This window comes from Rhynchophorus ferrugineus, unplaced genomic scaffold (genome assembly GCF_030347505.1).
Source record: "Rhynchophorus ferrugineus isolate W39M unplaced genomic scaffold, kcgeb_rfMv2 rfM5, whole genome shotgun sequence".
Lineage (NCBI taxonomy): Eukaryota > Metazoa > Arthropoda > Insecta > Coleoptera > Curculionidae > Rhynchophorus > Rhynchophorus ferrugineus.
In genome coordinates, this window is record NW_027472584.1 from 20,172,642 (window position 1) to 20,199,506 (window position 26,865).

General features: G+C 31.2%; 3 protein-coding genes across 16 annotated transcripts in view; 1 reads left to right on the forward strand and 2 right to left on the reverse strand.

Annotated features, from left to right (window-relative positions):
• The window catches only part of Treh (Trehalase), a 58,286-nt gene extending 50,200 nt beyond the window's left edge, over positions 1 to 8,086 (reverse strand). The window contains exon 1 of the mRNA XM_076405546.1: positions 7,895 to 8,086. The gene's annotated coding sequence lies outside the window, so the exon portion shown is untranslated. The remainder of the gene's footprint in view (positions 1 to 7,894) is intronic.
• Positions 8,087 to 9,003: 917 nt separating this feature from the next.
• p120ctn (adherens junction protein p120) lies at positions 9,004 to 21,130 on the forward strand. Of its 14 annotated transcripts, none has more exons than XM_076405551.1 (13): positions 9,031 to 9,308; positions 10,235 to 10,314; positions 10,506 to 10,576; positions 10,882 to 10,947; positions 11,237 to 11,278; positions 11,432 to 11,750; positions 11,805 to 11,986; positions 12,037 to 12,279; positions 12,335 to 13,670; positions 13,729 to 13,920; positions 15,406 to 15,567; positions 15,625 to 15,711; positions 19,918 to 21,130. In XM_076405551.1, exons 3-13 carry the CDS (start codon positions 10,545 to 10,547, stop codon positions 20,080 to 20,082), a joined length of 2,826 nt encoding a protein of 941 aa, XP_076261666.1. In that variant the 5' UTR covers positions 9,031 to 9,308; positions 10,235 to 10,314; positions 10,506 to 10,544; the 3' UTR covers positions 20,083 to 21,130. The 14 variants fall into 14 exon arrangements, with proteins under 14 accessions (XP_076261673.1, XP_076261676.1, XP_076261672.1 ...); XM_076405553.1 differs by having other exon boundaries at positions 12,338 to 13,670; XM_076405552.1 differs by having other exon boundaries at positions 11,435 to 11,750.
• On the reverse strand, positions 20,801 to 25,970 carry mas (trypsin-like serine protease domain-containing protein masquerade). Its single transcript, XM_076405567.1, has 9 exons — positions 25,599 to 25,970; positions 24,421 to 24,719; positions 23,911 to 24,366; positions 23,328 to 23,652; positions 23,096 to 23,269; positions 22,808 to 23,039; positions 22,469 to 22,746; positions 22,262 to 22,416; positions 20,801 to 22,204 (listed from the first exon to the last, which is right to left on the reverse strand). The coding sequence occupies exons 1-9, from the start codon at positions 25,699 to 25,701 to the stop codon at positions 22,043 to 22,045; spliced, it is 2,184 nt and encodes a 727-aa protein (XP_076261682.1). The 5' UTR covers positions 25,702 to 25,970; the 3' UTR covers positions 20,801 to 22,042.
• Positions 25,971 to 26,865: the final 895 nt, after the last annotated feature.

Below are 26,865 nucleotides of genomic sequence, written 5' to 3' on the forward strand. Positions count from 1 at the left end.
ACAATTGACGGAGAATTCGGCGAACATACATTAAAAACAAATATTTAAATATTATATTATATTTATTTTTTTTAGAAGTCGATTAAAAAGACCTCGAGTTAAAATACAAAATATGTATTGGTGATCACTAATGGTAGAATTTAGTGATTTCAAATAGAAGTGACCATACTTTTAAAACTGGAGCATTTCACAGTAAACTAAAAACTCTAAATCTGCAGGCATATGTTATGAAAAATTATAGTTTAGATGAGCACTAACTGGTGGTCATTGCATCTTAAAGGTCAGTAAATTCTTAGAAGTATAGCATGTCGGTTTTTTAATTTTTAAAAGTGAATTATATTACGACGATATGACAACACTGCCATATATTGAAATCTATGGAAATATCCTTCCGCCATATCTTCCAGACATTGTATCTGATATTTTTATCATTTTTAAAAACTGCAGGCCCATTAAGCTTCATGGGATCTAAATGTATGTATTTATAACCAACATTTTAAATATTTTTCGTGATTAACATGGCGAATTTCGACGATGTTCAATTTAGCAACGACCTTCAGCCTTTCGAAGTGGTGATCAGAAGGTGCTATGCCTGGCGAGTACGCTGTTTGGAGTCATCAACTGCTAAGTTGTCCGAAAGTACTTTTTGAATTTCCAGGACGTTCTTATTTCACATATTTCTACAGTTATTTGATGGGCCTTAGAAGCAGATTTCTTCAAACCAAACAATGAAAGTAAGGAATGTCGAAAGTGTAATTGCGAGACTTTCATGATAAGCATCTGAGTAACTGAATAACACTAAATGGAAATGAGTTACTGCACGTAGAAAAATGTCAAAACCATCGAATTTAACAGTTAGGCTACGTTGTTTAATGGTTTCTTTACGTTTATACTTGTACCGAACAATAGGTATAACTGATCAAGATACATGCAGGCACCTAATATATCCATGAAACGAAAAACGTGAAAGTGTATTATGAAACATGAATAGAAACGTGCCCATTTGCAATCAGATCGACAAATAATTCGAAGATGTAGTCAAAACAAAGATACGAGCCAAGGTTATAACATACATGCAAATTTATAAAATCACATATTGATATTGCGTAATACCAATAATATTTACAGTAATTGCAATCAGCTTATTCGTTGTTGCTAATCGAACGATCCAAAATCAACGGAAACCGAAAATAAAAGGGAGTCCGTATCAATTTCGGTAAAATAACACAAAATACGAAGAGGAGTGAAAAAAAAACGGGAAACGGTAGTGGGGGAGGGGACGAAAATAAGATCGTAAAATGAACTTATCTTGACAAATATCCCTTTTCAGTTGAATCACGTATTATAAACTACCCCAATCACAAAATCTATTTTATCAGAGCTGTTTTAGGTAAACTACAATCCGTTTTTCTTGTCACTAATTAATGTGCCTCCAGTTGAGCGTAATCTTTAAATCCGCCCTTATAATAAGATTTCGAGTAGTCAGGTGTACCCTTAATCATGGCCGCATACAGGGTGAATTTACTTATCGCTCAAACTGGAGCAGAAACAACTCTACATACGTAAACAACGTATACCACGTATCCAATGTAATTGCTTTAATTACAAACCCGGAAACACTAATTACAAAAGTTCTAAAAGTGTTTTTTTTTGTTTGATTATCAACTGTCACATTTTGCATTATTTTCATTCAATTTTTAATTTCAATTTTTTTCAAGTTTCAACACAATTATGTAGTGTTTAAACTGTTTCAAAAAATTTGATTGAATTTGCTATAATAAAGAAAGAGGAAATAGAACTATATAATCAACTAATTAAACGTACAAATAATAATAAAGTGTATCTCAAAAAACCTTATATTAGATATAATACATCATAATCGGAAACGAATCTAATATTAAAGCTATTTACTGTAGAAAAAGAATAATAAGCCATAAATGAAAATAGTTCGTTTTCTAGAAACCAGCGTTTATATTTATGTTAGGAATTTTTCGTTATACCGCCATTTTATTAGTACGTATAATAATACACCAGTTTGTTTACCTCTAATTCTTTATATTTCATTAAATCGAAATCGATTCCATTTATTTAATATAAGAATAGTCCAATTGAATTTTGTTTCACCCTATGCCGATGTTTCTATAGTAACGAAGACTTATATCCAGGCCCTTTTCCAAATCACTGATTTTTATTCCTTCAAGATTTTTTTCCCGTATATCCCGAGATACTCCAATTCTCAACCACAAAAGTAATATAGGTATTAATCTACCACTTTAATGGCAAATGAGAAATGCTTCAATAATTTCATCAAACGAGGGATATATATATATATATATATATATATATATATATATATATATATATATATATATATATATATATATATATATATACTTATTACATTGTTACTAGTCATTTCCGAATAAGCTATGATTTGTCTTTATGATAACTTAAATCTAGGTATGTAACTAGGAGGACCCATCGGCCCTATCTCAGTCTCTGGTGAAATAATGTTTATACATGTCACTGCTGTATTTTTTATTATATGTACCTCACTACACAACACTACACAAGATCAGATGGTTTAATTCTTTTGTTTGAGTCTGTGTCTTGCTCTGGTTGTATGCAAAAGTTGCAATATTTCAATATTCTCATGAGAATGGAGTCTTTCCTCATGCCCCCTTGCAGTTCGCTTGATTTCTTGGCTGACTGTGGGTATCTGAAGGTCTCATACTTCCCAGGACATTGTTCTTAAAAATTTGTATTTTGTCTTTGTTACTCATTGCAGAACATCCTCATAACTGAACTCGATGTATATCCATATAGGTTTCAGTATTTGCTTATATAATAGCAATTTATTATGTACTGATAATTGTGATTTTCTTCCAATTAGCCAATACATTTTGTCTTGCAGCAATATTCTCTCCGATATATTAAACGTTGTTGCTATATGGAATGATAGTATTATTTATTATTATTGGTGCTTGTACGGTCTGATTGTAGGTAAACTGCACATACACAGATTTACTTTCGTTAACTTTTATTTTCCAAGCTTGTGTCTAATTATTTATATTGTCACTTGCCTGTTGTGATTTTCGTATGGCTTCTTCACTATTGTCTCCGACAGCTATAATCGCAATATCATCAGCAAATGTAGCTATCGTAATATTCTCCATTTGTAGTATATCACAAGTATAGAATAGATAAAGCATCGGTCCCAGTACACTTCCTTGTGGTATACCTGCTTTAACATCTTTTATTGTAGAGTAAGCTTCTTCTTGTTTAACTCTAAATATTCTGGCTGTAATGTACGACCTTAGTAGTTTGCTGTGTTGTTTTGGTAAGATTTGCTGTAGTTTATGAATAAGGACTTCATGCCAAATCTTATCGAAGGCATGTGCTACATCTAAGAATATAGCTGAGCATACTTTTTACTTTGGTAGGCTTTTTCAATAACATCTGTTATTCTATGGACCTGGTCAATTGTGGAATGCTTGTTAATAAACCCAAACTGGTGTGTTGGTATTAGGTTTTTTCTCTCTATGATCGGTTTTATTCTTTTCAACAGAAGTTTTTCAAAAACCTTAGATATTACTGGCAGCAGTGATATAGACCTATATTATAGGCTATTATTTCGTTTGGTGACTTTCCAGGTTTTGGGATCATTATAATTTCCGCCATCCTCCAAATGTCTGAGACATATTTTAATCTACATTTAATCTACTATAATGCCCTTTCTTGGTAGTTTTTGCAATAATTATCCTGTTATTAAATCATAGCCTGGTGATTTCCTGGGATTAATGTCAGTTTTAATAACTTTGGTTAGCTCTTTCGGCCTGACTAATTCAATCATCGAATTTTCATCTTCTATGTCCGGTAAATTATATTAAATATTAGTTTCGTTTGGTTTGAAAGTTTTTTCTAGATATTCAGCAAATGCTTCTACTTTTTGCACGTAGGTTTCTTATAAGTGGACTGTGTGGACATGAGCGCTTTAGATATTTCGTCGCTTTCCAGAGTGAATAATCAGTTTCTTTTTAACGATTTTATTTTATTTAATAGCTTCCATTGATGAGAAGATAAAGACATAACTACAACACTATCACCCTATATAAACGTAACAGAAAAGATTTAACTCTAATTCTTTCTTCTAATAAAATTAATAAAAAAAACAATATAAAACTTATCAAGATATTTATTAATCATCAATCACAATAACTTAGGAATTTTGATTAAATATGGGCCGGGATAATTGTTTTTTTTTTCGAACATATATGACGAATGACAATTTTATTACACCAACTACAATGCTTCAATTAAAATACACATTATGAGAACAAAGGTACTGGTTAGGTCGTTTATTTTAAATCACCCACTAAAATTCGTTAGATCTAATTAAATTGAAAACAATAAGCTAGAAATTGCGTCGAACTGTAATGTAAAAAATAATAAATAGAGAACACTTTTTCGAAATATTAACAAAACCAAAATATATGGCATAAATAGTTCAATAACATTTAATATATATATATATATATATATATTTCTATATATTTCCATCAGAATTTATTCAGAAAAATATTTTATGTTAAAATTATATGTGTATATATTTTAAACCATGATTCAGCAATAAAATATGTTGGTTGGACTTGATAATAACAAGCTATTTCATTTATTGTTAGAAGGGTTTTCAACCGTAAAAATTACACGAAAAAAAAGTGGCCCAGTGATCATTAACACGCAAATACACCGAGCATAATTATTCGTATTTAACAAAATCCAGTAATATAATAACAGTCGAATATAATTTGTTTATTTTGTTCAGGGACCACCAACATTATTTAATAAAAAACCCCACAAACTTGTTTGTTTTATTGTCTTAAAATTATAAAATGCGTCATATCCTTATTATGCCAGAGTATAACTAGGGTTATAAATAATCTGAACTTAAAATGTTGATAATTAGTTGTGATAGTTGCACCCAGACTGTATTGGGTCGACAATTCGTTGGCCTAAATCCAAACCAATTTTCTATAAATTATCCATAATATTCTTTATTATAATAAGACATTTACGAACAACAGTGTCACCAATGACGCGACACTTCATTATCAATTTATAAAAGCGTACGGATCTATTTTTAGATACCTCAAAATATAATTTTTAATTTAATAAAATGATTACTAGAGAATAGGGTCTCTTGTTTAGATGACACAATAAAAAAGACCTTTCAAAATACACATGTGAGACGATAAGAATATTTTATTTTACTCTTTTCAATTATAAAAATTAATCTAAATAAAATTAGCAAATATCTCTAAAATTAATTAGAATAGATTACTTTTAAATAATAGGTATAATAACTAGGCTGTAGTAATTCCTGTAAAAGTTATCCTTAAATAATGTCATAGGTATATGACAAATATATGTAACAAATATGTTTTTTTTTATTCTGATAAAATATAAAGTTTGATTTAAAAATAATCACAGGAAATATTAAAAGAAAATGTATTTAAAACATTGGAAATAACGCGGAATACATACTAATTCTAAGAAAAAATAAATATTTTCAAAAAAAACTTCTAAATATATAACTGACATTTTTAAACCATATCCACGAATTCTCTCGATAATAAAAATGATTTATTCAACTTTAATATCATAAATGCAATATTCAATACTTCAATATCAATATTGGGTTATCTATATTCAAATATTGTCTGATTCCATTAATTAATACAGAATTTGCATTGTGGCTAATTGATTTCTACTTTTAATTAAGATATGCCAGGATATAATCAACTATTCTCTAATTATTTTATATAGAGAAACATTTTAGTTACAAAAATTGATTAACAAAAACGGAAATGCTATTAGTCTTGGAATGGAAATGATTTGGAGAATGTTGAAATTCTATGAAATATTAGACGTAAAAAAAGAACTTATTGTTATATTGAGTGGGCTGTGAATACGCAATCATTTTTTAATTAGATTTGCGCTGAATAACATTTTTGAAGCATGTATGACGAATGACGATTTATTACACCTACTACAGTACTTCAATTAAAATACTCATTATTCAAACAATGGTCATTTTTTGGTTTGGTCATTTTTTCCTAACTGCTTGATTATAGTTTCCTAAATCCCATTAACCCTTAACCCTAAAACAATGAAATCGTAGGATTTTATGAGCAGCTTCATGATTATTTTTGTTTCTAAAAATATTGAAAGGCAATAAAACTCAATTTGTTCGATTCGAGAACGTAAAATTCTGATTTCAAGCCGAATAGGTGATATTATGTTTTGTATTTTTGTACAAAAATAAACAACAGTTAATTATTGTGCAAAAATAAGCATCAATTGAACAAAACGGAGAGAATAAAAAGCAAAATCCACTCTACTTTAGACCACGTACTAAAAAAAATTACAAGGTCACCTTGTGTGATGAATAACATTACTCTCTGCATGTTTTTACAAAATTGTTCCAAAATTTAAACATTGCTAAAAATTTATTTTAGATCAACTGCCTATATAAGCAAATTATTAATTAATTTTTTTAATATTGTAAACATAAGATATTTATATATTTTATTATTATATACCCAATTTTTTTTTAAATAAAAACAATTTTAAATCGTACTTGCCTGTACCTAATATTGTAAGTAAGAATTTTTTTATTGGACGAACTTGAAACACTTGTCTTAAGAAAGACACTTCACATGTATGTTGGAGATTGTTGATGCTACATGCAAACGTATGGCCTAAATGCGGATGTGGATAATTTGCTAATTTGACCACATTTGTATTTAGGGTACTGCCAGACTTGGCACTTTTTATTGATCGCTGATTAATTTCATTAATCAATTAAATACATTAAATAATAATTCAAACTCACTTCAAATCAAAATCAACTATTAATTAATGTTCGACTGATTAGATAAATTAGTCCAAAACCCACACATCCACCAGATTTTAATACTATTAAAGCTTTTAAAAGTTAACTTAAGACTGAGCATTAAATTTTTTATGAATAATTTATTTAGAAATTCTAATCCAAAAGAATAAGGAATATATAAGAAATTGGAATTTCTAAATATATATATATATATATATATATATATATATATATATATATATATATATATATATATATATATATATATATATATATATATCAATTTCTATGTAGAACCTTATATTTATTTTTATCTATGCAGCTTCTTAAGTTAATTATTAAGCAGCATGCTTAAGTTAATTTCACCGAAAGTACTTTATCTTGATTTTCATGTTTACTCAGGTTTAAAAACCTATATTTACCTAATTTAGTATGCAACAAAAATATTTCAGGAAAACTAAAATTTCTGTAAAAGTTATTAATAAATAATGTCATAATTTCATCCATCGTTTAAAATGATAACATATGTAATAGTAAAGATAAGTATTACAAAAACATATAAATATCATTTTACACTGAATCAGTGCTCTATACAGGTCCGTATTTAACATTAGATGTTTTTTTTTTAAATTAATTTTGTTACATTAATTGCATATAATGGTTTCTATTTCATTATCAATTATAAAAACAACTTTTATAAGGTTTCAACTTCATTTTTGTGTCCATACCACAGTTGACATTTCCACAGTAAATATTATGGAATTTTTGAAACATATGTTGTAATTATATTAATTATCACCATCTGGATATATTATAATCTGTATAATAAGGATTCTGATTATTCTTAATTAACATATAAGAATAAATATAATAAATTATAGCACGTACTAAGAAAAATATAATGTAGGACTTGTGTTCTTGTTAGTCCTTATATAACAGATGTTTTCTATTAAGAGTATATTAAAATATATTTGAATAATGAAATAACAGTTACTTTACCCCTCAAATGTTTATGCAGTTCAGCATTTTTTTGAATTTTCATTGTCAATTTAACAAACCCATAATGTCGCTGAGTGCACTAAAAACGATGCCAATCAAAGAATGGACTGAAGGGAAATAAACTGTAAAAATCATGGAAATTCACACTTATTTAAGGAATCACTGCCAGTACATGAAAAACGAAAAAATAAATCGAATAACAAAGTCTAACCTCAAAGCATTCCAGTAAAACGTTTACGTCACGTGTATTTGCGGAATCACTCAGTTTTTATTGCAATATAGACATTTCTTGGATAATATGCTGTAAGCTGATTCTATTTTTGCACTAAATAGAGTTAATATTTTTTTAAAATTTATATTCTAATATATACATTATACATAAAACGATCTAGATATTGCCCTGAAAGCTAATTTCAGTTAACATGATTTAAGTTCTAGGATTCAGCTCAACTTCAAATTATTTCAAGTATCGATCAGTCTTTCTTTTTCAAAATTGATCATATAGCGCCATCTAGTGGTAAGCTCACATTATATTACTTGAAATTTATATGTGGTGTCCTCTATGGGATACTTCTATATACTTAATGTAAAGTTTCCTACATTTTAATGTTTCTTAAATAAAAATGAAAGAAATAATTTATATACAAAGAAAGAAACTAAGTAATTTATATATAATAAATATGTAAATAAAGATACTTACATATATACATATATATAAAATAAGAATGAAAATAATTATTAATTTGAAACATTATTTGTTCTACCGATATATTGCATAATTTATTTTAAATCGTCCCTTAGTTTGTTATAACGACTTTAATCCAATTAAAATATTGAATACCCCGATTAAAACATGATATATCAGATTTAAATTTTTTGTATTTTAAGAATATTGGCAAACCGCAGTTAGCAGGCTGTCAAATTGACGCGGTTGATTTAAATAGTCTGTAGTAATTTTTGAAAAATTACGTTATTATTATTAATATTTATGAATTTTAGAAAAACATATTTTTAAATACTTATTGTCATATTTATTTTCCTATATTAAAATATTTAAAAAAAATAAGCTACTTTAAGATTTGAAAAATGGTCTGACAATTCAATATTTTAGTATTTACCCAGCATGCACTAGGTATGGGAGTGGGAGCAAAAGGGAATGTCTACCGTAAGCGGAGTTGTATGTAGCTCTTAAAAGTTCTTGTTCTGAGTGTAAAAGTTAGTGAAATTAGTGGTTTCACATATGAAGTTACTCACTTTTTCAGGATATTTTAAGTCATAGAAATGTGATTAAGTTTTTCACAATTTAAAAACAAACGACAACGTTTTGTGGCGGCATTTATTGGTGACGTAGTCTCCATTATACCTGTACCGAGTTCTCTGTGACCTTTCAAGGCCCCAATTAAAAACATGATAGGTTTGTAATGCTATTTGTTATAGTTCTATAATGCGATGTTTTTCTTTTGTGGCTCATATCACTAAATTCCACATTTTCATTTCAAATTGTAATGTTTTTAGAAGATTGCTCTATAGGGTGACTATCTTGTAGAATGTAAACAGTTTTAGCCCCGCCCCGCATTTTAAGATATTTTTCTTTTCTGTAACAAATTTTCCTTTCAAACATTAATCATGCTGTAATGTCAATAATATATTGCGATAATATATAGAATAATTTTTTTATTCATCTTTATGACATGTGGAAACCATGTTTAATATTAGACATTTAAAGGCACTAACAGGTTCTTAAGTTTTCATTCCTTAGAAAATACCTATTAAAACCCTAATTAAAGCAATTCCTTTAATTTCAGTATTGTGACATATTTTTGTGGAAATATTAACTAGGTTATTTTATTTTTAGTTAATGAGTAATTTCTAAGTAAATGAACATGTTTAGTATGTAGTCATAAAAGAGATAAGGATTAATCTTGCTTTTAAGATAGTTATTTTTATGTTTTGAATCATTTGAAATTTAATTATTTGGTTTATGTCAATATATAAAGTATAATTACAACATATTTATACATACACAAAAATATGATTTTGCTTTTCTTATACAAATTTTGATCTATATTAAAAGCTCAATAAATTTGATATGTTGTACTCTATTACATAAAGCATCTATAAACTATATAAGATTATAAGTCACTATCTCACATCACATTAGTTTGTGAGTAATTGCTCTATATTTGTACATTTTATTCTATAAATTCTGATTTGAATTCTTATTTGAAGTGTAATTTCTTTTATTTAACTTTGCACATTCACAATATGTTAATTAACTTTAATTAAGTCATTGATGGAATGGTATTTTAATTACTTATTTTTTGTTAATGTTATTTTTAGTCAGTCAACAAATGTGGAAGAAGGATTTTAAATACATAGAAACAGAAATATATATGGGCTGACCTAAATATTTGTTCTAGGTATGTAGCTGTTGTATTATGATATCTATAATATTGTATTTTGAGTACTACTGCATCTCTCATCATTTCATTCATTTTTGGTTATGACTATATTTCAAGAGCATAGTACTTGCAGTTGGACAGTACAGATAAAATTAATTTGTTGAATTGTTGTTCTCATGTCACTAATCATATTTGCATGTATGTCACAGGATTAATATATCATTAACACACAAAACACAGCTTCAAACATGTCAGCTAGTCAACTTTTGGATTCATGTATGTAAGTAGTTCAGATATATTAGCGACAATTTTTAAAACTAGATAACTATTTATGTTCAGAAAAAAAACTATATTTTTTTCCAATTATCAGCATGTTAATATGGTACCGAAATAATTTTTTAGGATGTTAATTTATTCTTGTTTTTGTCATAATCATCATTATCATCATATTTGTTATATACTTAATGAAGGAACAAAGCCATTAATTGTTTCATGTTGAGTATATTTCCCTGTCTCATGCATTTTTGTTACACTTATTTTTTAATGCTTGGCTAAAAACTATCTTATGCTTTTGCAATCTGGCAGCTTGGTTAACAGAAGGGTGGAGCATAGACAAGAAAGAAGTATAACACATACAGAAATAACAAAAAGGTAGGATTTTGTTATGGGTAGTATTTGGTTTGTATATGGGTTATAACATGTACTGTTTTAATAATTTTATGAGAGTTAATAGCATTGTGGTTTTTGTATTAACTATTTGTCAAATAATTGTATATATAATTATTTTAACTATATATAACAACTTACATAATAATGGAAATTCATTATTTGTTTCTTATTGGTAAAATTAATTTGTCCAACTGTTCAAAAAGATGTTATGTATTAAAATGAAATGGATTTTGTGTAAGTATTTTGTTTTACTTATTCTTTGTTGTTTTAGGAGAGTTTTGCAAGAACAGGTACCAGACATGCAGCACTACAAGTAAGTTAATGTTTTGCATGTATTTTTAAAAATCATTCATGAAACGCTGATACAGCATTTTATCAATAAACAAAAATAAATAAAATAATTGTTGACTTTTAATACGGCAATACTACTAAAAGTTGAGATAGCTTTATGTTATTTTTTTCTAAGCAGGGGTCCAGACGTGTCAACACTAAACGACGCTTCTTACCATACGCACAGTAATGGTCATTCAGAACATTCCCCAAACTCCAGTCACATGTCAGTTCATAGTGACGAGCCTTTAGTTCGAACACAGAAGCAACAAACTACTCAACAAGTGACTACAGTTACTAAAGTTGTTCGTGAAGTTCAGCAAATTGGCGAGCCGTTAGGAGAGTACATTCCAGTACCTTTGGGGTCGTATCCGCATAGTTCTCATTACGGTGATTACATAGAACAACCACCTCATCATATGTATTCCCAATACCATCAACATCCTCATTACCAGGTTTATTATTTACTATTAGCTAATAGAATGTTTTTATTAATAACTATATTTTAGGAATTTGACCATTATCCTGGTTCATATGGGGCTTATATGGGATATCCCACTGGAGCAGAACGTCCAGCAACACCTCCTAGTCCTAGCGAGCACAGTGCAGATCCTTCGCCACTGTCCATGAATGCCCAACCTAACACAGGTTACCTTGGCTCTGGCTATGATGAACTTCCTGAACATTATAGGTATGTTTTGGTGCAATGTAAAATTTAGTCAAATAACCATATGCTTGTAGGGTAACACCATCTCCTGGAGGTCCAATAGGAATAGATCCTTATCAAGATGACCCAGGAGTTGTATACGGATACGTTTCACCGTCACCTTACGGCACCGCACCTCTTTCACGTCCATTTGTAGATAGTTTAAATGGCCCAGTATCTGTAGCACCATCAATGCGTATGTTTGAAGAAGAAGACCTCCAGAAACATATTAGCAAAATGTCATTACATGGACATAATGTTGGCTTGCCCCATGACAGGTAAATTGTTCAGCTAATTGTTTTGTAATATATACTATATATTTATTATTTTTAGCAGGGTCCATATTTCCTCTCCTGGAAGTGTGGTTGGTGATGAAGATGCTCGCGGGATGCGCTGGAGGGATCCCAACTTGCCTGAAGTAATTGGATTTTTAAATAATTCAAATAATGTGATTAAAGCGAATGCAGCAGCATATTTACAACATTTATGTTACATGCACGATCCCAATAAACAAAAAACCAGGACCCTAGGTGGAATTCCGCCATTGGTGAAATTGTTGAGTCACGAAAACACCGAAGTTTATAGAAATGCGTGTGGAGCTTTGAGGAATTTGTCATTCGGCCGCCAGAATGATGAAAATAAGAGAGCAATTAAGAACGCGGGAGGTATTCCAGCATTAATCAATCTCTTAAGAAGGTCTAGTGAGGCTGAAATTAAAGAATTAGTGACGGGAGTTATTTGGAATTTATCTTCTTGCGAGGACCTTAAGAGAAATATTATCGATGATGGAGTATTGACTATTGTCACTTTTATTATTATACCACATTCAGGTTGGGACCCTCAAGGCAACCACGGTGAAACCTGTTGGTCTACTGTATTCAGAAATGCATCTGGTGTTTTACGTAATGTTAGTTCAGCTGGAGAGTATGCCAGAAAAAAGTTGAGAGAATGTGAGGGACTGGTAGATTCATTATTATTTGTTGTGCGCAGTGCCATAGATAAATCTAATATAGGCAATAAAATTGTCGAAAATTGTGTTTGCATTTTAAGGAATCTGTCATACAGATGTCAAGAAGTGGAGGATCCTAATTATGATAAAAATCCTCTGCCTACGCAAAGTAGAGTAGCAGCTAATAATTCTAAAGGTGAAAATTTAGGCTGTTTCGGAGGTAGCAAAAAGAAAAAAGACGGCAGCTCGTCGGAAAACAAAGACAACAACTTCGCTTCGACAAATTCAACAGGAACAACTAGTGCCGCAGCGAGAGGCGAGCCTGTTAGAGGTATGGAACTTCTCTGGCAACCAGAAGTTGTACAGTCGTATTTGGCGTTGTTGCAAAGTTGTTCAAATCCAGAAACGTTAGAGGCTGCTGCTGGTGCTCTTCAGAATTTAGCAGCTTGTTATTGGCAGCCAAGTATAGAAATTAGAGCGGCTGTTCGTAAGGAGAAAGGCCTTCCCATCCTGGTAGAATTATTAAGAATGGAAGTAGATAGAGTTGTATGTGCTGTGGCAACCGCATTAAGAAATTTAGCTATCGATCAACGCAATAAAGAACTTATAGGAAAGTATGCTATGCGGGATTTGGTGCAAAAATTACCTTCAGGAACGCCCCAGCACGATCAAGGAACTTCGGATGACACTATAGCAGCCGTTTTGGCAACCTTAAATGAGGTTCGTATAAGCCGAATACATTGAAACTCTGTTGTACATGTTAGTGTTTCTTCTACAGGTGATAAAGAAAAATGCCGAATTTTCACGGTCTCTTTTGGAGGCCACCGGCGTTGAAAGACTGATGACTATAACAAGGCAACGACAAAAATATACCCCTAGGGTACTAAAGTTTGCTGGGCAAGTTCTGTTTACCATGTGGCAACACCAGGAGCTTCGCGATGTTTATAAAAAGCATGGCTGGAAAGAACAAGTAAGTTTTGTCTTTATATTCATCGATCACAGCACCTAAGTTATGTGAATTTGAAAATATGGTCTTTTAACCCTAGAATATGGTAGTGCTGTATAGTTTATTAGTCTATGAAATGCATTTGTTATCAAACTTTATGTTAGAAATAATATTAGGTCTATTGAAGAAATCGGTACAGTGCATTGTCCATCGATAGCCGCTATTTTTTCCTATCTTTTAAGCAATTTACGGATTCTAACTGACACGCTTCTCAGACAGGTTAGGACCCAGGGGCAGAAAAATCCCAGGCGTAACAAAGAAAACGCGTTTTTTTGTTTAAAATTGGCATTATTCATCAAAGTAATCTGCATCAAGAGCCACAATCATTCCAGCGCCGCTCTAACATTCTAATACCACTTTTGTAGAACGATTTATCTTATGCCTCAACATAGGCCTCAGTTTCTTAGTCACTCAGATGATGATCGTTTACATGATGATCATACATGTTTCATCCATTGTCTCATATCGAATAAAAAAACATCCCCAAACACTTTGAACAGAGCTTTCTCGTAGTCAAATGCTCATGCAATATAAAACCAACACGTTCTTTTAATATCTTTACGATGTTAGCTTACGTGTTACCATCTCATTTGGGCGTCCACTGCGTTCTGCATCATCAGCGTCTCTGCGACCACGTTTGAAGCAAACCAACGTTGTATTGTTGTTTCTGATATAGCGGAGTGCTTGTAACACTTTTCAAGCCATCGATTCGCTTGAACGATATTTTTTCCCATCAAAAAGCAGTATAAAATTGAAACACGAAATTGTATTTAATCCATTGTTTTGAAAGTAACACAAGTAGTGTCACTGTTAGTACAATAACTCACAAATTTATGAGTAGAATATCATGAAATTTTAACAGCTTTCTTTTGGAAGTTATTGCTAACTGATAAGCGGTGAATGCAATAAAACTAGCACCATCTATGTATTAAGCCCCCGATATTTCAGTTCGTTTTTTGTCGGAACAAGTATTAATCACAAAGAGCAAGGTCTGGAGAATACGGCGGGTAGTACTTCCCGTTTTAATGTTTTCAAGTATGTTTTCTCCGGCTTTGCAATACGTGATATACTGAAGAATAACATTGTTGTGTCTTTGCTCGTATTCCGGCCAGTTGTCACGCAGTACTTGTCTTAAAACACTTCGATAGTAGTCGATAGTGATCCCCATAATGCCTTCAAATCCTCGTCTTCAATTTTGTTGGCTATACAGAACGCTCGTTGGTTTTAAAATCACCACTTTTTCAACATAGAAATCAGTATTCACAAGTTGGAATCGATTTATGGATGATATGTGTTCTAGGGTTAAGAAATAATTAAATATTAATAAAAAAATATGGTTAAATTAATAGAACGTTACATATGGTATCAAGGCAATGTTCTTTTTATTAACCATCGCGACTATTGAGGTTGCATTAAGGACTTTTTATTTTAAAGTTCGTTTTTTTATAGGACTTTGTTACGAAGACAGTAGCAGCTCGCAATGCTGGTCCAAATTCGCCAAACAACGCTAACAGTACGCTCAATAGACCAATATCTTCGCAGAGTGGTACGAGATACGAAGATCGAACCATGAAACGTTCAGCGCCGGGAGCACGTGGTCCTGTATTTAGAGTAAGTACATCGGCGTTCGTGCGTTTTTCAAATATTACAGTATACATTCGTCTTTAGGACGATATACCAATGGCAGACATGGCATATCCAGAGAATGCACCTATTATGGGACGACCCTACCCGTCTGGTTCCAATCCACCCCCTGTAAGTCATTAATGAACCTGTTTTGTCACGATTTCCTTCTACGGGTTCATGTCAATTTTATTTAAACCGCGATCGAATGCTTTAAATTAAAAGTCATATAAAGTGAATTGGACTACAAAGCACAGACTTGCTCAATGCCTAGTATTATTAATTATATGACTTGTATGTACCTATTTTAACATATTCAGTAGTGAGGGTGTGTAAAAAATCCTGATATACTTTATTTGTTAGGTAACAGGTAAAGTCTGTTTTAACGCTCTCCAGATAACACACATTCCATTAGTATTCCAAGAAAAACATCTTACTTTTTTTCTGAACAGTGAATCTAAATGCAGTATTAGATACAAGTAGTTAAATTTTTGTTAACCCATATTGATATTGCACATAATTTAACGATATAATAAGAAATATGTGTTTTTCTTATTGATACTATTAGAATGGGCACTAATTTAGTACCTTTTTTTTACAATAATTTACAATATACACCTTATAACATGACATAATTCCATTAGTTTATTATTATTATTATTATTAATATATATTTGTATTGTTGGAGGATTTTATACATGGCCTAAAAATCGCGGAAATAACTGCCTCATTTACAAAAAAAGTAGTTATATAATGTCATTAGATCTTTACATATATAATATATATCATGTAACCTTTTAGAATGGGATGGTGCAATGACTGCATTGTAGATTCCTCTCTTATATAAATCAACGTATTTCTTACTACTACTACTAGCTCTCTTAGGATATTAACCAAAGCTAAATACACTTTTAACGTTTAGCAATTATTTATTTAGTTAATAAAATAAATATACCTTGATATAGTGTTTTTTGTTGAGAAACAGGAGACTTTCATTGTATCCTCCCATGTCTCCAAGCTATTTTTATTTCACATATTTTATTTACAGTTATTCATATTAATTTTTTTATATCTTTTCATTTACCATGACATTATTTTTTTATTTAAAGCTTAAGTATTTTATAATTAATTTTTATATTTTCATATTTCTTTTTCAGTGATAATTTTCTTTAATATAAGGTAAAACGCTTTCCATTTAAATCCTTCAAAAATGAAGTTTTCGTTTTCGGTTTATTTTGTAATTTGAATACTATGATCAGGGTGACAAAGAGGTCTTCCTTTCTTTTATTTCCCCGCTTATATTAAACCTAGACTAGAATTTTAGAGCTCTAAGACAGATAGTTTATCACATGAGCAAGCATTTGGTTGAAACCAGCACAGTTCAGCGCAGATAGACGAACACCGAAGGCTCAGGGCTGTGCCCCAGGTAAGGCTACATTTACAGCGCACTGGCGTGTGGCTGACTCGTGTGCCGGAAGGATACCGCAATCTACAAATAGGTTAAGTTAGGTATTTGCAAATATAGTCTATCCAAAGTAGCAGTGTACCTACGTCATCTAAATTTATGACGTCAAAACGTCGCAATGTTGCCGCATTAACTCTGAGTTTTAATTTATTTTGGCTTTGACATATATGAAAATTCTAGTCTAAATAAAATAATGAAAGATTATAGTACATCTAATGCATATATTTTGGAATAATTTAAAGTACAGTTAATTATATAGGTACAATAGTTTATAGGTTAGAGTTGTTTTGTTATATTTACATTGGACTCTTTTTCACACCGCCCATGAGGTGAATTTTTATGTAGTGGAGGAGGAGGCCTAATCCACCTAATTAACAATTGTATATCCACGTAATGTATTTTACTTTCAGTAGAGAGCGTATTTAACTTTTTACGTTTCCTCTTGGTGTGTTTCCTTGTCAAATCATTTTGATATCACTGTACTTTTTTGTTTCTTCTATTACTACATGTGTACATCATTCTTGATAAAATTAATCACTGAATTCTCCCTAATGCATTTACCATATCTACAAAACAGTTAGTATTCATTCTCTCCTCATACATTCTAACCTAATGCTCATGTATAATTCAGAACAATTACACACATATCTATTCATTTCACACTCTACAATACAACTTCCTACAGTTATTGCATACTAATTATATAATTACCTTTAGTTGTTTCTACTCTCATCACTCTGTCTTGGTAATTGTCAGCATTGAATCATAATCCCACATTCAGAAAGTTTAATTCAAGTGAATAACTAAGTTGTTTATTTCCGATCCATCTAACATTTATTAACGATATCATCTTTTGTCAATTTCTTCTTCGATGCAATATCTGGAAGACATCCATTAGACCTCTTCATGGGTTATCTTTACACCATTTAAATTCTATGTTACCTAACAGTGTATGAATGGATGTTCTACATGTCTCAAAGACCTAAGTCCCATAGTCCTAAGCTATGTATGGATACTTTCCAGACTATCAATTTCCTCTCAAATAATTTTATTAAATTTATGTTAGTATTGAAAAACTACTCTCTGTTTTTATAAATTTCATATATTTGATCTCTGATATAGCTAATATCAAACTGATCTTGATTTGTCACCCGCTTCGTATGAGGACCATTTGTTTTCGGTAAATCCAAAATTATATTATTCATTTTTTGAGTTATTTTAATGACCGTGCCCATACTAATATTTAGTGCAGCTGCAACACGCTAAAATACTTTCAATAAATACCGTTGCAATTTAATATTTAACAGTAAACATTTTTACCTAAAGGACTGGGCCTCCATTATCTCGTTCCTGTCCGAAGTAATTGACCAGAAAATAATAACCAGCGACTTGAAATTTATCAAAACAAGAAAAGCGTTATAACAACTTTCGCCAGTTTATAACCTGTAGCTAATATTTTGAAGAATATTTCAGACATTTGACGACCGAACGACTTTTTCAGGCTCATTCGTTTACGTGTTCGAACATATCAGACCGCATTGTATCTCATTTTAACTGGAATAAAATGAGAAGGAAAATATTGTCTGATTCTAAAATGAATTTACAAATTGCGGCAGGAAATACATTAAACATCTTGATGGTGTATGTTCACTGCTTCTTTGGATAGACTATTATTAGCTACTTTCACCTGCTGGCACTAGAGTCTGCCCGCGAAGTGAATGTAAATGGGCCCTAAGGCTTGATGGCAGTTGCCCAGGGCCTTTGGTTTATCGCGCTCAATAACAACAAGGCCCTGGCCAGCTTCTGTCATGGCTTGGGTCAGGGTAGACAGTAGTTATGTTAGGTTTATGAAAAACTAATCCATAAAAATACGTCTTCAGCGATATAGGTAAAAGCCAACGCTCTTCTATTTACCATTACTCAAATTCGACTTAACAGAGCTAATTAATGAATGATCTATAAAAATATACCACATGCAGTCCACCAAACTGATTTTTTTTCATTATTTTCATTGTATACAAAAATTAATTCATGCGGTAACTTTTTTTCAATATTTAAATAGCATTTAACGTTTTTTTTATAGCCGAGGCATCAGTTTCGTAGATTGCTTTGGACAAACTATAGTGTCAACAGGTGGCCCATCTTCCAGATTTCCATTATGGTATCTGACTGGTTGGAAAGTCGGTCACAGCATCATTGTTTCCAAATATTTTTTTAAATTTGTATAACTGAAAATGTTTTTATAAACATTTAAGTTCCAACGGCAACCATATCTACATATTTTTCAAAAAAAAATTGGTGTTGTCAATGTGGATTACTTTTTCACACCCCTAATATTTTTTTATATCTTACAAGTTTAGTAAATAACGATCACAATTATGTTCGCTTTTTTGCTTGATTATTAAAACTCACATGGTAGATATATTATTTTATTTCGTATAGTGCCTATTTGTTTTGCATTTATTTTGTAGTTTTCGTTATTTGCAGTTAATCTTGTAAAATGTTCTACAGATTCATTTATTGTTCGTAATAATATTTTGGAACTTTATCGGGCTTTGAAGCTTTAATAATAAATACTAAGGAGGCTTATTGATAGAAAATTTTATCTAGGGCTTGATTTTATTTATCTTATTACACTAACCGAGTTAGAAGTAGATAAATTGATGGCTTATAATTTTTGCTGCCCCAAAATGAAATTAATATGGTCAAAATGTTATAAGAGGCAAAGACCAGTTATTTCTTAAGATTTCTATAATTTGATTGTGTTATAAGAAATATCGTATTGTCCAACAGTATATGTATCTGTAGAATTTGTAACTGTTTGAGGATAATCAGTAGTATCAAAAATGATTTAATATTTGATATATTTTTAGCCGGAACCCCTTTATGCGCAAGTAAATATGGAGAAGAAGCGAAATAGGCAACCAAGCTTAGGAAATGCAAGTTTAAATCATCTGAGCGAGGCAGGTCAAGGGCAATCCGGCCAGGGTCAAGCCCCATCACTTAGTGTACCTCCTGGGAAAGACTCTTGGGTCTAAACAGTTCTTAAGTCAGATCTAAAAATGTTCTTACGTTATAGTCGGGACGGTTATTGATGTAATTATATTACCATTTTGATTTCTAGAGTTGCAATTTAAGTCGTAGATCTGTAATGTAATGAGAGAAGACTAGTCAATAAAGAATAACTTTAATTGCCTCGTTTTGCAATGTATCTCTTTTTTTTTTTTGATTGTTCAAACTCAAATATAATATGTATATTTTATCTTTCTCTTTTTATTTTACGAATCTATGAGATAAAAAATGTTTCCTAAATCAATGGTGCAATTTAGGTATATAATTACTGAATTTGTATATTTCAAGGATTTTTATATTGAGTTGGTATAAATTGTTTTATATGTTGACCGATATATTTTATTAAGTGTTTAGCCATGGTATGGTTAAAAAAAGCAGTTTTGCCATAATATATTATATTTTGTTGCTTGATAAAAGGATATTTTTAGATCGGACTTTGGAACATTGTTATATATCATTGTTCGGTCATATGAGATATATAATGCACTGATTCTAACTATATATTTAGTTTATGGTTTACTGTGATTAAGCTTCAAAATGAGAAAAAATCGCCTGTATATATTATTTCGGATTAAAGTTCATTTTTAAGACAGTTTTTTATTATACAATTTATTTTGAAGGAACGATTTATTATATACTTAAATTATAATCGTATAAACACATTATAGGTATAGTAAAACATTGTTTTTTTTTCTTTAAATTATATTTTATTTCTATTTAATGACTTTTTATTATAAACATTTAATCAAAATGTCTACTATTTGAACTATTCAACATTACCATAGTCAATTTTAATATTGTTTATAATGAAATAAACCTATTATAACTTACATAAACTTTTATTGAACAAAAAAAAAAGACTTTCTAAAAATAGTTTTAAATAAAATAAATAAATAAATAGGAAATGTTTAACCACTCCAAATTGAGCAAAAAGTGTGTTGTATTCAGAAAACGAAACTTTTGTACACAATGTATGCAATAGCAAGTTATAACAATAAAGTTATCGAAAATAAATCTTACCTTACATTTGCTTAACCATCTTACAGACTATGCTCTACTTTAACACTTATTTGGTAACAATGTTTAAAACTAATCGTATAAATAATTAAATATTTTTTTAACTCGTCATAATCCTCATATATATATAAGTTGTCCTAATAGCAACAATTTCTATAACAAAGGCAATGTTAGCTGATGCAGCTGAAGCGGCTAATTTATAACATGTTAGTGTTGCTTACATTGATGCATCATTTAAACCATCTGTTCTACAGGCTTATATTTATCATAAATCTACTCTGCAAAATATTTTAACTAGTTTTAAAAAAATATTCGAAATTTTAATGGCTTACGCTCAATCATAATTTCTAAATTAAGAGCGTTCATTTAGGTACTTTAGCTTTTTATATTATGGCTAATTAACTCTGATGAGTTAACCTTTAACCTTCCGTGTTATGAGGCCTATAGACTGATTAAATATATCAAACAATACTAATTTTGATTTTTTAAGCACGATTTTTTGTCGGAATTTCATCTAACCAACAACTTTGGTCCCTTCTCCATAATCGCTTCCCCCATTTCAAATTGTCATTTACTTAATTGGCTAGATTCATTTAAATTTAGTTAAATAGAACCTATAAATGTGTTAGAAGGATAGACAATAATTTATATAAACTTAAATAGATTTGTGTGTTTTATAATTTAGGATTAGCATTTAACTTTTTGTTTAGTTAATACTGACGATTTAATGACGAACTTTTGAGATTGGACGGATTGAGCGAACAATAATTTTAGTGATATTCACTATGGGCATTCGCCATTTTATCAACAATTGATTGAGCATAACCCTAAATGAAAGGAAAAGAAATATATTTACATTTAGAGCAATATTTTTTGGTTTAAATAGTTTAGTGAAAAAATAACTACTGTTTATTGTAGCATAATAATTTGGTTGATCCATCCTATGAAAGATGATACTTTGACGTACACTCCAGGTACGTCCACGCGTCCACAACCAAAACCCCATGAAACCAACCCTACTAATTCATAAAATCCATCGTCCTGGCATACTAAAGGACCACCACCATCACCCTGTAACAGAATAAGGTTGTTTTCTGTATGAAACTAGTTATAATCTGTTAAGTATACCTGGCAGGCATCGTTACCCTCTTCACCACCCGCACAGAAACTTCCAGCAGGTAAAATAAATATCTTTTCCGTTACAGCATTTACTTTTCTAATGCATTCAGCGTCACTAACAATAGGAATTTCTGCTTCCCGTACTCTGAGTGGTATAGGACCAGCTAAAATCAATAAATAAAGTATGTATTCGTTAAATGTTGTTTCCTTGATTACCTTCTCCCATATAACCATATCCTGTTACGGTACAACGTTTTCCAGCCGCTTGACTTACACCTCTTGCTGGTAGACATACTAAGCATACTCCTTCTTTTAATTCCACTTGTCCATAAAGCTTCAACATAGCAATATCATTGTCTAAAGTTTGACTGTTATGATTATGATGTATATATGTTGTTTCAACGCGAAGAGTTTGAGCTCCGGGGCTTCCATACTTTCTGGTTAAATCATGATCTCCCACACGAACATAAATTGCATCACCAGATGTTACAATACTAAATTATTGAAGTGATTATTAATTTACTGTATTATTGGATGTGCTAATTTATGTCTTACTTAGTAATACAGTGAGCGGCAGTGATTACCCACTGAGTGCCGATTAACGCAGCACCACAAAGGTATTGATTTAAGCTGTTAATTAAAGCTACCTGCCAACACCACTCTCCTTGTTCTCCATCTTCTCCTCCTACCACTCGTCCTCTTCTAGAGGTGCCTTTAACACCACAGACATATTTACTATATACTTTGTTTCTTTGTGTGGTCATAACGGATTTTGATATTTCTGTAGCTAAAGAAATTTTAATTTTAATAATGACATCGCTTTTAATTATTGTGAATTATTACTAGTTGGCATTGTTACTGGTGGGACTGTGTAGGATGGTCCTGGAATGAGTGTCGTACTTTCTTTAATAGCTCCATCATCTTTTTGACCCAAAGCCTCCTTGATTAGTGATTTCGGAGCGCAACATTTTAACCCGGGTTTTTTGCATTTAAAGACATCGGTTAATTCGGCATTTCCTGTAGGAAGTTGTGAATTAGTTTTTCAGGTATGATATATGTCTTAAATTATACTTACTGAAACATGTGACGCTGAAATAAGACACTATGCATGGGCCTGGACAATCCGGTCTAGGATCTACTGTGGTTGTTGGGGCTATTGTGGTATAATGTACTTTTTGGGGTTTGGGTTTGGGAGTACTAGTAGCAACTCTAGTATTATCGCAGCATACAAAGCCTCTGCTACATGTTGATGTGTGGGAAATGAGTACGGAAGGTTTTGTACAGAAAGCTGTCATTACATCAACCAGACAATAACCCGGACATATCGGTCCTGGTTTTTTAGTTATCGGATAAGCTGTTGTTGTTTTTGGCGGAGGTTCTTCGGCCGATTCCTCTTCTTCCTACATAAAAAACAAAACCGTTCGACTTAATTGCTTGAACAATAGATTTTATTTTAAATAAATTAATGCAGCTGTTGTGAAAGTAATGCGGGTCATATCAGGTTTTGTTTTGAAGTATTAACGTAATTTGATTTTTACAGTTAACTAAAGCATGGAACTTAATAGGAAAATCCTCGTTATCTAGGCTGTGTTTATATTTCTAGGTCAACGAGTCAAATATGGCAAATCGAACTGTTCTTTTTGTTAAGGGATACTTACAGGTGATGAAATACAGCATGCTTCACTGTTAGGACATGATGCATTTGGGTCAATATCGTTACAAGCGAGCAAAGCGAAAAATCCGTTAGTGCATTCTCCTGTACATTGTTTAACAAATTCTGGTTTAGAAGTTGTTGGATCATTTACTTTTACTAGATATGGAGTGGTTGCTGGAGTAGTTGATGTTGTTGTTGTTTTAGTGGATGTCGTTGTTTTTGGTGTGGTTCTCGTTTCAATTTTGGTATGATTAACTTTTGTTTTGTTCGGGAAAATTATATCGGGTGGAGGATTATCTCCGTAAGTATCACTAGAGACGCAACATCTCAACTTTGGTTTGCATAAATTGGAAGAGTTTAGTATGGCTTCGCAGTAATCAGCAACCCGCTCTTCTACACATACGCCTTTTCTTTCCGCACAGGGGTTTTTGTTTTCATCTTTCGCGGTACTGGAGACTACCTAAAATAAAATGTTGGTTTAAGAAGCGTGCGAAATTCTTAGAATCCTTATAACCTCATTCCTGGTAGTTGTACTAGGAACTGTAGTTGTAAGAGCTGTTGTAGTGGTAGTCGTACTAGGAGTGGTACTGATACTAGTTGTAGATATCGCTGTCGTTTCATATTTCGAATTATCAATTGATTCGGATGAATCTTCAGTGATGTTAGGCGCAGCTCTTTCTACACAACATTTCATTGAAGACGGACATTGGACATCATCAAGAACATCGTCACATATTAAAGTAGCTAAAGCATGGACACAAAATCCTGGACAATCTTTCGCTTCTGCTGTACTCGTTATGGTATCAAAAAGGCCTACAATATTCAACGCAAAAAATATCATCATTATATTAGTATGACCCCAAGATGATTATGCAGCTTAAAAAAAAATCTGTTGACATAACATCAAAATAAATTAGATAATCAAAAACAGTAAAACGTCGAGTGAATAAACGTTCAAATATTTTTCATTAATGAGATGTATTGATTAGTACGAGTTTATTCACCTTTAAAATACGGTTATATTTTGGAAACTGGGAAATTTTGTAAATTATTTATGACGAATCTCATGTATAACTGTGTCAGAAAAAGTATTTATTTTTTACGACCGTCTATATATACTAATTGATAAACGTTTAACATTAATTTAAATCAGTTATATTATTTTCTAAAATTGTAATGTTACTTAACGAGTTACTATATCTTAATTCAATTTATTTATTTCGGTTTAATATATGGAAAAGTTTTTTATTAAAATATACGACCGTTATGTCGTTTTTCCTTTCTGAAAAAGGCTTTAAAGTTTGTTTTGATTCGGAATTTACTGTTGGTGCAAATGTGTTGGCAAAAATTTTTGAAAACTTTCAACTAGAATATATTAGGGTGTATATTCTTTGCTGCATTAAAGAAAAATTATGTATGTTTGAAACATTTTGTTGGTAGATATTAATCACGCGAGTTTAGTTGTATTATTAACACACTTTTACGGATATTAGGTTATTTGGTTTGTAGAGTGATTAAATCTGTGTCAGATATAAAATTGCTCCGATAAAAAAATTGCTAGGTATTTAAAATGGAACGATTACAGCACATTCGTATTATAACAGTACTGAATAGTACCGTTGTTCGCCAAAACAAGAAAAAGGAGCATGGTTACTTCGCGGGAGATAAGAGATGACATGAGATGAGACGTACCTGACAAGAAACTTCCAGTAAGTGATTCGTCTTGTGCACGTATATCAGGAAGGAGTATAAATAGGAGGACCCATAGGAAGGCGAAGATCCCTGTCCTAGACATTATAGGGTTTCAGGCCAGATACACACGACCACTGTCAACACGCACCAAACATTAACTTTGCATCGCTTTGCTATGGATGCCTCGGGCACTTTCTTTCATTCATGTATGCGCGAAGAGTCACTTTAACACAAATTTACCGTTGCTAATTACTGCGGGTTCCCCTTGTGTGATCGGTGCTGTTTGGTACCTACTATATCGATGGTAGTACGTCTTCTGCTCTGACCGCGATAGTTCAAGGTTCTTCGGCCACTATTAGTATACCTTCTTCTAACTGAAGAAACCAGTCTCAGATTTCGTACTTACTTATTATTTAGGGTAACCGTTTTAAACAGTACTACAGGGGGTTTCCGAAAATTATCATTATTTATACCTATTAATATGTACATTTTTTTGCAAGATTAAATTGTTTTTATATCATGTCTTATCATTTGTATAATATAATCATGATATATTTATTGAAGTCTGATGTTAATGATATGTCTTCTTATAGATGCGTTTAAAGGAATAATATGCTCAGTATGTTCCAAATTTTATAGAAGACATATGCCTCATCAAGGATAGTGATACTGAACTGATGCATAGTAAAAAATATCTATTTGCTTAATGGTTGTCGAGCCCTTGAATTGATTAAAATATTATATAAAGATGGTTTTCTCTATTTATGTATAACTTTTAAAAGATATTTTATTTTACCAAGATTAAATCGAGGAAAAAGCGTTAAACTACTTAAAATAAAGTTAAAACCTTACACAATAAATGAGTTTTTTGATTTCCTGCGAATTTTTCCACTAAGCGCAAATAGATTTTTTAATTGATTGATAAATCAATCTATTTGATTTTAGATCAAGTTGTGAGGGTGTTCCTACTAATCATGTCAATCATCAAGAATGAAAAGGGTGAAGGGATATGTGACCATTTTTTATTACATAGGAGGACATTTCATACATTTTATGTACCGTGATTAACTATTATTTTTGGAGATTGGTTTTTTAGAAGTCCGAAGAACTAATGTCTGGTAAATATGACAGATGGAAATGAACTTCCAATTTCGGCGTTTTAATGTAGTTTTTGCAGTCTTTTATGGCTTTTTCGAATGACAACCATTTTCTTTTAATGCTCATTAAAAATCCACAGACAGATTCTTGTCGTGGATATATCAGGCCT

What these genes read in the sequence shown, in the direction of transcription:
- mas (XM_076405567.1), bottom strand. Translation starts at nt 25,701, where the DNA reads ATGTCTAGGACAGGGATCTTCGCCTTCCTATGGGTCCTCCTATTTATA. An exon ending in TACTGGAAGTTTCTTGTCAG is followed by an intron (nt 24,720 to 25,598) that starts GTACGTCTCATC and finishes TGAATATTGTAG; the next exon opens with GCCTTTTTGATACCATAACG. An exon ending in GCCGCTCACTGTATTACTAA is followed by an intron (nt 22,747 to 22,807) that starts GTAAGACATAAA and finishes TCAATAATTTAG; the next exon opens with TATTGTAACATCTGGTGATG.
- p120ctn (XM_076405551.1), top strand. Translation starts at nt 10,545, where the DNA reads ATGTCAGCTAGTCAACTTTTGGATTCATGTAT. An exon ending in CCAGACATGCAGCACTACAA is followed by an intron (nt 11,279 to 11,431) that starts GTAAGTTAATGT and finishes TTTTTTTCTAAG; the next exon opens with CAGGGGTCCAGACGTGTCAA. An exon ending in GAACTTCCTGAACATTATAG is followed by an intron (nt 11,987 to 12,036) that starts GTATGTTTTGGT and finishes ATATGCTTGTAG; the next exon opens with GGTAACACCATCTCCTGGAG.